The following is a 13,067-nucleotide window of genomic DNA, read 5'->3' on the forward strand; positions in this document are numbered from 1 at the left end:
GGACATTCTTGTGTAAGTCTTTGTTGTACACCTATATTCATTTCTCTTAGGTAAATAGCCGCAAGTGGAACTGCTGGATTATAGGGTACATTTATGTTTAACTTTATGTAAAACTTCCAGATTGGTTTCCAGAGTGGTTGCAACATTTTACACTCCCATCAGCAATGTGGAGAGTTCCATTTATTCTAATCTTTGCTAGCATTTGGTACTGTTGATGTATTAGTCACAGTTCTCCAGAAAAATAGAACAAATAATACATACTATTATTATAATGTATTTTATAAGCTATAATTGACATTTTCTTTTTATGTGGATGTTCAGTTGTACCCATACCATTTATTGAAAAGACCTTTTTGGTTTACCTATTAGATTGCATTGACACCATTGTCACCTGTACAATTGTCAGACTGAACTGGAATTTCCAGGCTAAATCCAAATTCCTTGGAGAGAGAATTTTATTTTCCCAGCTTAGGTTGGGTGCCCACTCTAGGACAATCTACTGTGGCAATTTGGATGAGGTTTAAGGAAATCACATGGTACAAAAATGGCCTGTTAACCTAGTCTCTCCATCAAGAATGGCATTGCATCTCTTCCTTTTTAAAAATATTTTTTATTTTGAAACAACTATGAATTCACAAGAAGTTGCAAAGAAATGGAAAAGGAGGTACCAAGCAACCTTCACACACCTCTCCCAATGTTGACATCTTGTATAATTTATAGTGTAACATCAAAACCAGGAAATTGATCTTGGTATCATCCACAGAGCTTATTCAGGCTTCACCATATATATATGCATTCTTATATGTGTGTGTGTGTATGTATGAGTCTATAATTCTATGCAATCATGTTACCTATGTAGCTTTGTGTAACTACCACCTCAATTAAGATATAAAAATATTCAGTCAGCCCAAGCTTCCCTCATGCTATCCCTTTATAACTATAGCTACCCTCCACCCCTAATCCCTAATCTGGGAACCACAAATCTGTTCTCCATCCCTATCATTTTGTTATCTCAAAAATGTTATATAAATAGAATCATAGAGTAGGCAAGTTTTTAGGATTGGCTTTTTTTCCCCACTCAGCAGAATTCCCTTGATTTCCATCCAAGTTGTTGCAGGTATCACTAGTTTTTTGTTGCCTTCCATGGTAAAAGGGACTTTTGTAAGTAAAAAAAATAAGAATGTTGAGGAAGGGAGATTTTCCTGGATTGTCTTTACAGCCCAAAGTAATCAAAAGGGCCCTTATGGAAGGGAGACAAGAGGGTGAGAGTCCGAGGTATGAGAAGATGCTATCCTGCTGGCTCTGAAGATAGAGAAAGGGCCCACGAGCCAAGGAGTGCAGGAGGCCTGTAGGAGCTGGAAGAGGCAGGAGACAGATTCTCCCCCAAAGGTTCCAGAAGAAACCAGCCCTACTGCGACCTTGATTTTAATTCTTAAAGACCTGTGTGTTACTTCTGACCTCCAGAACTGAGGATCATAAATCTGTTGTTTTAAGCCAGTAAGTTTGTGGTAATTTGTTATAGCATCAATAGAAAACTAATATATACGGTAAGTGAATTTTTAGTTTTAGAAGAAATTGCCAAACTATTTTCCAGAGTGGCTATCTCTGCTTTCTAAGATCTTACTCTTTCTTCAAGAATCACCACATATTCTACGTCTTTCTTGAAGCCTATTCTTATTCATTTCTTGAATATTTTTTAATGCCTTTTATGTGTCAGATACTCTTCTGAAAGCAGTGAACCGTACAAACGTGGTCCTTGCTTTCATAGACATGAAATTCTAGAGAGGGGACACAAATAATACATAGATAAACTTACAAATCAAGATAATATCAGAAGAAATAAATGATATAAAGAAAATGAAACAACTTTATTAGTTGTTTTAGTTTAGGTCGTTGAAGAAGCTGTTTTTAAGAGTTTTTTTTTTTGTTTTTTTTTTGCTGAGGACAATTTGCCCTGAGCTAACATACATTGCCAATCTTCCTCTTTTTGCTTGAGGAAGATTAGCCCTGAGCTAACATCAGTGCCAATATTCCTCTATTTTGTATGTGATTCACCACCACAGCATGGCCCCTGAGGAGTGGTGGAGGTCTGTGCCTGGGAACTGAACCGAGGCTGCCGAAGTGGAGCATGCTGAACTTAACCACCAGCCTACAGGGCCAGCCCAAGAGAGAAAATTTGAGCTAAAACTTGAATGTTGTAAAGGATTCAGCCATGTGGAAGTCTAGGTAGGGCAACAGCTTGAGAAGCACTGCAAGTGGGCAAACCAGAAGAGAGCCACTGTGCCTAGAGCACAGTGAACGAGGACGTAGAATTATGGTAGCTGAGATCAGATAGATGGACAGGGGACAGATCACTGGGATAGGACAAGATAAGGAGTTTAGATTTACCCATTGTATAATAAGGAGTTTAGATTTACCCATTGTGTAATTGTTACCCCCAGAAGATTTCAAACAGGAGAGGGGCATGATCTGACTTATGTTTGAAAATGGCCACTCTCTTTGCTATAAGGAGAATGGTTTGGAGAATAGAAGAGAGAAAACCAACTGAGAGATTATTGCATCAACTAAATTGAAAGCAGTGGAGTTAGAGAAAAGGTGACAGACTTAGGATTTATTTGTGGGATATAGTCAATAGGATTGCTGCTGGATTGGTGATGGGTATGAAGGAAAGAGGGTTTTTTGCTTGAGAGCTAGGGCGTGGTGGTGTCCTTAACTGTGGATGATGATTATTTTGGCTATATGGTGCTAAAATGACATAAATGTAAAATCAGCCATTATATTTATGTGTCTGAGTGGAGAACTTGTCAAGTGACAATGAGAGGTTGGTTCTGGAGACATAAATTTGGGAGTGATTACTTCATATTTCAGTTTAAGAGCTTGGATGGGATTAATCTGGAAGAATGCAGACAAAGAAGAGAGAGGGATCAAGACACTTCAATTCATAGATACAGTAGAGGATGAAGAACTTTAAAAAAAAAAATCTGAGTAGCAGCACTCTGTGAAGGTAGAGAAGGACCAGAAGGGTATAAAATCATGAAGCCAAGAAAATGAAAGTCTTTCAGTGAAGAAGCTATAGACATTTGTGTTGAATGCTACTGAGAATTCAAATACATGGACTAGGAGGATGGCTGAAATTGATTAAATTGTGGCAATTTAGTAATGGAGGCGGGAGTAGGTAGAGTGAGGGAGCGATTATAATGATGGGCAATGGAATCTGAGCTAGATGTAGAAGGAAGGAAATGAGCAGATAATGGGGTGATATAGTGAGGTGATGAGGTCCACGGATCAGCAGGCTCGGTGAAACTGGAGAATGAGATGATAAGACCGTGAGTACTAACACAGGTGAGCTGGCAGTGTTTGTGATACAAGAGGATGCTTGAAATCAAGATTTTGGGAATGGTACAGTAATTAATGATGATGAGATCCAGGTATGTATGATCATAGGAAATATGGTGGAAGAAGGCGTCGCTGGAATGGAGAAGGCCGAGGAATAGAGAGGCCAGGCAGGATGTTAAATATGTGGTCCTTGATGCCAAGAGTAGGGGTACAACAGAAGCCAAAGAACCAGTCTCAAAGATTTGCCCAACTGAGTATAGTCTCTCCCTCTTTGATCTTCCTTTTTAATTTTGTACTTTCTTAGTAACTCTTGTCTTATTCTTTGCCATTCGTGTATTTGCTTTTTTCCCTTCTTATAGATTAGGCAATGAAAACAAGTTTGTTGCTATCTCCTATAGCACAAAGCACATGCTCTCTAATACAGTGTTGCAGTGAATAAGAGATTATAAATAGTGACTCCAGGAAGCCTCTGTATGACTGAGGGCAGAACCATTTCATTAAGGGCCAGTCTAACTTGGACTAGATAGGCGGCTACAAGACAATGGTTTATTTTAAGTATAACGCTTTAGAGAAATCATATGTTACACGACAAAGATATATAGAAACAGTCAAAATTTATTTTAGAAGAGATTTTTTGATTCTTAAATAATATAAAAATAAACAAACATTTGCTTCAGCACTTATATTTCATATAAGTTAATTTAAATATACATTTATCTGAGGCACCAAAACATTCACATATACATTTCAGATTCCCAGGTTTAATCAGCAGGTTGATGTTAACAACAAATCAGTTTTGTCTTTTTAAAATCAGTGAAGTTAATTTTTATCCAAGTCCCTCTAATATTGACTATTTCTTTCCTAACCATAAACTTTTTAAAAATAAAATCTTAAAGAAAAATTCCCCTGAGTTATTTCTCTTTAATAAAATTTAATTTCCTCCCTCTCCCTAACAGACATGCTTTTTCAATTATTTACAAAAATATTGATGTTATGTGTAATCAGTGCTTGATTTAAAAATATTAAAACCCACAGTGCTTTGCACAGAACATCTCCTCAATAAGTCATGGTTGAATGAATTAATGAAGCAGCCATAGGTCCTTCAAAATGTATAAAATGTCAGTTGCATGGTACATCTAAGCTAATGAGATGCAATGTTCTCTGTGGGCTGGTGTATAGGTAAATCTTAAAAACATAAATTCCAACCTTGTATATGTCTCAGTATACTGGAGTTGGTTCCTGAAAATTTCTTTATAGGTTTTTTTTTTCTTTTTTTTTGTGAGGACGATTGGCCCTGAGTTAACTCTACTGTCAATCTTCCTCTTTTTGCTTGAGGAAGCTTGTTGCTGAGGTAACATCTGTGCCAATCTTCCTCTATTTTGTATGTGGGACGCTGGGCTGGCCCCTACAAATCTTAATCTAATAATGTCTTTTGTAGTTTACATAATAATTCAAAGAGGTAATTCCAAAGATATATTGATTCTGATATAACAAAAAAAATCAATGATTGCAGGCTTAAAACCAGTTTATAACAATAATGTCCTAATGAAACATAAATAATAATATTCAATAAATTAAGTAATACACAGTACCAGAAAATGTCAGCTGACAATGAGATGTGGAAAAGAAGAAGCATCATCTTCCTGGGGACTATTCAGGAGTTGTTTGGTTTTGTTTTTAAATTCATTAGAACAGGAAGATAAGTTTCTTCCTGTCAAGAACCCCCCATGGTTCTTTCAAAGGCATTAGCCTCTTTGTGGGCTTCTTCTGTTACACATAGTTCAAATTAATTATAAATAAAGCTCTCTGCTTTTCATGAAAAATGAATGCATACCATTTTGTAAAGGCCTTTTTTTTGGTGAGGAAGACTGGCCCTGTGCCAGCATCAGTTGCCAATTTTCCTCTTTTTGCTTGAAGAAGATTGTCACTGAGCTAATATCTGTGCCCATCATCCTGTATTTTGTATGTGGGATGTCACCACAGCATGGCTTGATGAGTGGTGTGTAGGTCTGAGCCTGGGATCTGAACCTACAAACCCCATGCCACTGAAGTGTAGCCTGTGAACTTAACCACTACCCCACTGGGCTGGCCCCTGTAAAGTCATTTTTATGGGTTTTTAAAAATTTTTCTTTTATTCCTCTTAAGAGGAGTCAAATAGTAGTCCTGAGCTGAGGTTTTCCTGAAAACTTGCAAAAGTTCAGATAAGAAAATATAGACAGAGAGTCCAAAGAAAGACAAATTCAGATCTTAAAAGCAAGAAAACAAAATAAAAGAAGTAAACTGATCAGAAGAGAGTTTCTCTTAGCAAAATGGCTAAGAGAAATGAAAGGAACAGTGCGCAGGTAGTTGCTTCTAATGCATCATGAAGATACACTTGAAAGTATCAATAGTGTCAAAAGAAACTTGCAGCATTTTGCTATCTTGTAACAGTATTTAAATGTTCCAACATCTTTGCTTTTGTTCTTATTATACATAACGTAAATTGAAATTCAAGTAAAAACATTTCAAACTCACTTCCCACTGGTTTATAAAAAGGAATGAAAACTGTTTCCCCCTTGCAGAAAAGACACCTTTAAAATAGTGACACAAAAATCTTCACAAGCATGCCTCCTTTCTCCTTAACAGAAGATGTTAAGTAACCTGAGGAGTTCAATATAAATATTAAATAATTAAGTTAAAAGAAATAGTTCATATAAATAAATAAATATGATCCATAGATTTCTACAGTTCAGTTGAACGTTCTTTGAGCAGTACTGTGGGATTCACGTCATCTAGTCCAGAGTGGGAAGCGCTGGCATTAATGGTGACTGCTTTGCTGAGCTGCGGGTCCTGAACACTGAAGGCAGTAAAAGGACAGCCCTTCACGTTATTGCAGATGAGAGACTGAATTGAGGCAGTGTTGATGATTTTAAAACCTACTTCTCCACCAAAAGTGCTGGGTTTCCAGTAGTCAGGAGAACAGATAGGATTACCCAAAAGTCCTTTCAAGGAGAATGGTGCCCCAAGTTCTACCATGGTCTCCCCGAAGATGGCATCTGGGCGAGGCTTTTCCACCAGAAGGGCAGGATACAGCTCCATGGCATCAATGTCACCATAGAGTGCTTCTAACTCCGCAGCCATTTCCTTCTCTCCTGGGAAGGTGACAGAGACAGAGATACAACCAATGTAAAACATTACACAATAAAACAACAGTTTTAACTCTTTGCTCAATTTGCTTTCAACTTCTCTGTTGTTTCCGTTTGACCTCTGACTCTTTTAAGAAGTTTAGAAACTGTTTCTCACCTGTAAGTTCTTCAAATGATTTATAGGGCGTCAGCCGAAAGCGTTTGCGGTACTCATTCAGAGACTGGTACTTCATCTCTCTGCTCTGGTCGATTGAGGCCTTTGCTATTTTCTGTGCTGCAGCTGGAACATTCCTACCACCAGCCACCTGTGGACAATGAATTAAACTGTAGAACAAGATCTGTAGGCATATTTATGATTTCTATCTTAAAAGCATTCCTTGGGTACACAGCAGGTAAGATGAATGCTCCCAGCTGAGACCTAAACTATTCAAGTTTGAAATATTCATTTCTACAATCTCTAAGATTATAGAAAGTTTTGAAAAATATCCATTTTTAAGGTGTGACTACATATTGCTATCTGATAATTGTAGACTAAAAGTTTAGACTTTTCAAAAAATGTTAGGCTTCTTATTTTAAGAAAAGAATCTTACTAGCAAAACAATGAATTCTTCTTTTATTAAGTTTAAGAAGAAATTCTAGCTACTGACTAATCCTTTGTTTTGTTTTTCAATAACAATGCGTACCCTGCCAGCAATTTGCCTGCTGAAAGATTCAACAAACTGGGTGAGTCCATGTTCCAGTAAGATAGAGTTGTTGTAGAGAAACTGTTGAAAGTTGTACTCCTGGTCATCGATTTGAAAGGTGTCAGGCAGAAGGGGATGCCAGTGATAGAGCGTGTTGAACTCAGCGGCAATGCGGTTTTGGTATTGGAACTGTTGGTTGAAAAGCAGCTCTGGGTCAAACTTCAGTTTGAAGTGATAGCCGCTCAGGTGCTGTACGTAGTCTTCAATCACGATCTTGATAGTTTCTCCTGTTTGCACAAGATAAAGAATTGAGAGCATTAATTCTTTCTGATCACAAACTTTCAAGCAACTGAAATGCAATTTTAATTTGCTGTTCCTTCACTTCTGTTTTTTCCTTTTTACTATCAGAACAAAAGGGAGTTATATTACCAATCACGCTCGAGGATTGAATGAATACGGAGCATGTGATTTTACATTTCCTTGGAATTACTTAAAACATAGCAAAGGGGACAAGTTAGCTTTCACTCGGGCAGAGGGTTTTATCTCAATTCTTTCCTCTTGTTGCTTACCTATCAGTATGAGCCTGCTCGTCTGGAACAAGCGTTCATCATCCCATTCTGGATGCTCCTGTTTGAGGACATCACACACTCTGTTGTGTTCCCGCAGCCAAATCGTGGCATACATCATCAGGCCAGGCACCAGACCAAAGACCTCCTGCCCCACAGCAAACCGCAGGTGCTCAGGAATATGAGGCGGGTAGATCATTTCCACCTGAGTGTCTTTGACTGTGGGCGGATACACCTCGCCATTAATGATCTATAAAATAACGGCAACAAGTTAACATTAATCAAAAGGAGTTAAGAAATGAATTTTAATCATTAGAAAGTTTAAAATATAGGTAAGTGGTGAGGCAGAACTAATTCTTAATATCCAAATGGAACAAACCTGATATTTCATTTTTCCGTCCTTGAAAAGGCGCAGTTTATGCTGTCTATCCAAAGTTTCACCATAAATATGACTTAAATCCACCTAGAAGATTAAGGAAAAATTTCAATTTGTTGCTGTTGAAGTTGTTTTTATATAAAGGGTCTATAATTTATCATTAAATAATTTGATGATTTAGCTTGCTTTAATTAAACATTTTCAATAAAACATTTTTTCATAGCCACAAAATACTACATTAATTTGTTTATCTACCGGAGCTACAAACCCATATATGTCTCCTGTGTTGAAAGGTATTAGTATCTCATATGGAGCTTATAAATATATCATACGCTTCACTGTAATGCCAGGGAATTTCTTTTAAAAGCATCAGAAAATTTATTACTGATATAAAATTCTTATTGACAAATTGAAGCTATGTCATTGAAATCCAAGAGATGATAATGCCGCAAAAATCTCACCTTATAATATTTAAAGCAGCAGAATCAGGTACAAACATGTTTTGAAAAGACAACTTTTTGCAGTGCTGATATTTTAAACTAAAATATAAAAGCCAAATTACAAATAATAATATTTGCATTTATGTGTGTACGTGTGTGTGTGTATTTTTACTGAACCAGTGAATTAAAATAGAAACTCTATTAAGGATTCCATAGATAGGACATTTTCTAAAAGGAGGGTGAATTATTTGATATGGCAAATATATACACGGTATTAAATGTTAGCACTTCACTATAATTTGCTGTCATCCTGATTTAACTCGGTCTTACCCCGTGACCCAGGCCTTTGGTGAAAGCTGGACCTCGCTTAGGATCTGTCTTGAAAAACTGATGGGTGAAGTGCTGGGCAAAAAATGCAAACATCATATTTGTGCCCTGGGGGTCAGGGATGAACTTTCTTCTTAGGAGAAATTTTTCCACAATCTCTTTTGAATCAGGAAGCTCTTTCTTCCCTGAAAAATGAGAAAGCTAAGGTAAGATTCCATCTGTATATTCAAGGAAGCAGACAGTGACTGTCCATTTATAGCACATTCTTTACTGACAGGAGAAATACAATTATGAACAGGATCATAATATGAATGAAAGTTCTAAGATGTGGGGGAACAGCTTCTCAGAGGATAATTTTATCTATTTCCTTTAACTAGTAGTAATTCAGTTGTAATGAAAGAATTTGAAAATATTCAGACATTACACCAAAATGTCCATTCACTTTTATGGCAAAAACATCTCCATAAGAAAGGAAAAAACCATACTTCTACTAGAAATAAATGATAGTTTAGGGTCAAATGTTCAAGGTAGCAATCCACCTTCCATTGCAATACAGTTCAAACTGCCACCTCTCACTCACCTTTCACACCCATGGGGGTTGGGCAGCCGTCAGCCACAGGAGGAAGAGCTCTGGTGTAATACGAGAGGTTGGAAAAGGATTCCCAGCTCTTATAGCCATACTGTGCATTGTAAGTTGGCGGGCTCTCAATCAAATGTGATCTGGCTGAAATTTTCAAGGAAAAGAAAATGTTTTATTTGCTCCCATATGCAACGCAAATCAATGCTCATTTCTTATTGTAAGATGTGCAAAGTGGCATCAGAGATTGAATCTCATTCCAACAAAGATACTCTATTTTAAAACAATTACATTTGGAAGTCTAACTGTCACTTATATTCAAAAAAGAGGAAAGGATGATTCATTTATAAAACGCATCTTTGATAAAGTATATATACTTTATGCAAGACATTACGGTGTAGCCATCTTGATTTACTTTAGATATGAAGTTGTTTTCTAGTCAACCCAAATCCAAACTAACCATTTATTTTAATGGGTGCAATTCTGTGGCCCGTGGGCATTCAATAAAACAACTGAACCACATTTCCTTCACCAATCGGCAAGAACAGTGAAGGCTGGAAGAAGTGGGCAGGATTGTAGGTAGAGTTCTGACTGTGAGACAGAGCTTCATAAACTGGAACCGAAACGTCAATATTTTTGGCCATTAAGACAAAAGGCAAATTGGAAAGATATATTTAAAGTCATTTTGACAAGGTTGGAAACACATTTTCTGAATAGGTACAGTCATGTGCAGTATAATAAAGTACATTTTTCTTTGAGGAAGCTGAAAATCTTAGAAAGAGACTAGTACTTACATACTAACACGTATTTCATAACTGCATTTCGCAGGAAGGGAAAGCTATTGACAATGTTCCAGACTCCCTTGAAGTGGGTAAGTATGTAGTGTACTGTGTTTGGAGTAGGTTTCAGGAATAATTTTATCCTTGTCAGAAATTCAGCTGCAACAAGAGAAAAGAAGGAGGGAGAAATTAACCAGGCCCATTATAAGACACGAATCTGTAAAATGATAACTGAGTCTATTCCCATTCCAAATGAGGGCCCCCAAGGGCAAACTTACGTGTTGAACAGTTTTCACCATAGAATCCTGTGCGCGTGCAGTCACACTGATACTGGTCAAATCCCACACTCATACATACACCTCGGTTTTGACACGGGTTGGAACAGCAAGGATTTGCTACAATAAAAGTAAGGATAGTAAATACATCATTCTTCAGTGTCTTAATCTTGATTTAAACATTTAAGTGTTTTACTTACTAGGAGTCAACTTTACAATGATAAATGCAAGAAATAAACAGGTAGTCATGGGAAAACAATTTTTTTTAACCTGCTTCACAGAATGGTTATACGGAGAAATACCAACTTCTTATTCTAAGTAAGGGTAACAGAATAATCAACCAGGGAAATCATGTTGCTTTTTCGTAGTAAGTTTTTAGATGTTCAAATTAGCATTTTTAAGAAGCTCAAATAAGCAGCAATTTCAAAATTAAAATGGATGATCTAGTACAATAATCAAACTTTAGGGAAAATTTCAAAGTAAAAACAGCTTACTTTTACTATATTTTGCTTATCTTAGAAAACAATCTGGACTTTCTTGGGGCAGGAAAGTACCAACCAGGTTATTTAAAACAATTACTCCTAGTCAATGACAGTAGGTACCACACACAAACATTTCACATATATTGATCAGATCCTATCTGATTATAACGACAACCTGCAAATTAGTATCACTATTCCTATTTAGCAGAGGAGAAAACTGAGACCCAGACTGGTGAAGTAACTGGCCCACGATGATCCGAGCTGGTGGCAAAGCTGGCATATTCACCCAGTTCTTCTGGACTCTAAGCTCTTTACAAAGCCATACGGCTCTCTATTCGGAGAGTGTGCAGGGTACCGGGAGAATCCGGGAGGGCACAGCGGAAACGCGGCCTCTGTGCGCGGAACCGAGGAGTCCCCGGTGCAGGGTGCCAGGTACCTACCTGCGTGGCCGAGCGCCAGGGCGACGCAGAGCAGCAGGGCGCGGGCGAGCATCTGGGCGGCTGGCAGGACGCGGGCGGGCGGAGGCGGTGCCGGGTGCGGGCTGGGAGGCAGTGCTGGAGGAGGCGCTGTGCGGCTTGCCTGGGCGGACCTCTGACGCTCGCTGCAAGTCGTTTGACAACTGGAAGCTAACGGAGAGGACCTTCCTTTTATGCGTGAAAACGAAGCCCACGTGATGGAATGACTGTTTTTTTCCGCCTTTCCTTACCGCCCCCTTCAAACTTTTCTCCCCACTCACTTTTGAGTGCGTAATTGCGTACCACCCGGATGGGGCAGGATCTTTTATTCATGCAAATGAGAAAATCGGCAATCCGAGAAGCTGCGGTCGGCTTCTCTAAGGTGGGTGCAAAGCGGATTGCCCCCAGCTCGGCTCATCTCCCTATTCCCCTAGCCCAGTTTCTCTGTCTCCGGCGCCCGGCTTGGCGCCAGATTCCTTTCCTTCCTCCTGGTCTGACCCTGGGCTTCCGAGAGCCGGTGCCCAGGCAGATCCCCTTGAGGAGGCAGGGGCGCCGCTCTGCTTCCTCTCCGGGAATCGGCGCGGCCGGAGGTAGCAGAGTGCAGGGAATCCCCTCGCGCCGCCGCCCCCTTGTCTCGGCCCTAGGTCTCTGGGGGCCGAGGAGGTCACGGTCAGGACAGACTGGGACGAGCAAAGCCACGAAAGGCTGCCATGTATTACCCATGTCGTGGACAAACGTGTTTGATGTCATGTTTGATTTTAGTGACAACACTTAACCTAGTGTATATGCAGCTCATACATTCGTGCATACCTTTTTAAAATTATTTTTATTTGACCCAATGAAATATAATAGCTGTAGTCAGTGTACATATCTGTAATTTCTCATTATAGCTAAATTGTGTTTAACGTAAGAAATGCTGTTCTGGGCCGGCTGGGTGCCGTGGAGGTGAAGTTCGCGCGCTCAGCTTCAGCAGCCCGCTGCAGGTTCCGATCCCAGTGCCGACTAGCGCCACTCGTCAAGCCACCGTGCGGCGGCACCCCACATAAAATACAGAAGACTGGCACAGACGTTAGCTCAGGGCCAATCTTAAGAACTACTGTTCTCCACACCACCACCCCCTCTTTACTTCTTGGAGAGGAAAAAAAGGTAGATTTCTCTCCAGGATACCCCTCCTAAGCAGTTAACCTGTAAATAGTTAATTCGAGCTCAAGCAATCACCACTGTAACATTTCCTCTCCTCTTATAAACTGGGGAATCGGAAGCGCCCCGGATCTGCAGAGATGCTCACCGTCCAGAACATCTGCTTTAAAGCATTTCTTTCTTCGCTGTGTGATTTCCACCATTTTGGTCGCCAGCGCTTCACAGGAGATACAAATAAAAGGAAGCAGATTTTTAAAGTTTGCTTTTTTGTCTTTTTTGGCTCCTTGTCTAAAATGGTGGATTGTGACAATGGATCAAAGTACATTACCTGTGCTTTTCAAATGTCTGGATTTATTAGGGCTAATTTTCTATTCTCATTTTAGAACGTAGTTTGATGAGCAATTGGATGGAATGGATATAAAGGAAGGGTGATTTTTGACAATTTTGAATTTCCTCATCCTTTGCTTTTGTTTAATATCTATCTTTTGGTGGTGGTCGGGAGGGGT

At 39.1% G+C, this 13,067-nt stretch overlaps 1 protein-coding gene across 1 annotated transcript; it reads right to left on the reverse strand.

Annotated features, from left to right (window-relative positions):
* Positions 1-4,605: 4,605 nt before the first annotated feature.
* PTGS2 (prostaglandin-endoperoxide synthase 2) lies at positions 4,606-11,578 on the reverse strand. The gene is made up of 10 exons (NM_001081775.2): positions 11,407-11,578; positions 10,488-10,604; positions 10,225-10,368; positions 9,434-9,577; positions 8,857-9,038; positions 8,090-8,173; positions 7,714-7,960; positions 7,145-7,431; positions 6,619-6,766; positions 4,606-6,467 (listed from the first exon to the last, which is right to left on the reverse strand). The coding sequence occupies exons 1-10, from the start codon at positions 11,456-11,458 to the stop codon at positions 6,058-6,060; spliced, it is 1,815 nt and encodes a 604-aa protein (NP_001075244.1). The 5' UTR covers positions 11,459-11,578; the 3' UTR covers positions 4,606-6,057.
* Positions 11,579-13,067: the final 1,489 nt, after the last annotated feature.

Source organism: Equus caballus, chromosome 5 (assembly GCF_041296265.1).
Source record: "Equus caballus isolate H_3958 breed thoroughbred chromosome 5, TB-T2T, whole genome shotgun sequence".
In the NCBI taxonomy this organism is placed as follows: Eukaryota; Metazoa; Chordata; class Mammalia; order Perissodactyla; family Equidae; genus Equus; species Equus caballus.

Excerpts from the sequence above, each read along its gene's own strand:
- PTGS2 (NM_001081775.2), bottom strand. The coding sequence starts at position 11,458 with ATGCTCGCCCGCGCCCTGCTGCTCTGCGTCGCCCTGGCGCTCGGCCAC. Across the intron at positions 10,605-11,406 it reads CCTGGCGCTCGGCCACGCAG|CAAATCCTTGCTGTTCCAAC; the intron begins GTAGGTACCTGG and ends CTTTTATTGTAG. Across the intron at positions 9,039-9,433 it reads AACCCCCATGGGTGTGAAAG|GGAAGAAAGAGCTTCCTGAT; the intron begins GTGAGTGAGAGG and ends CTCATTTTTCAG.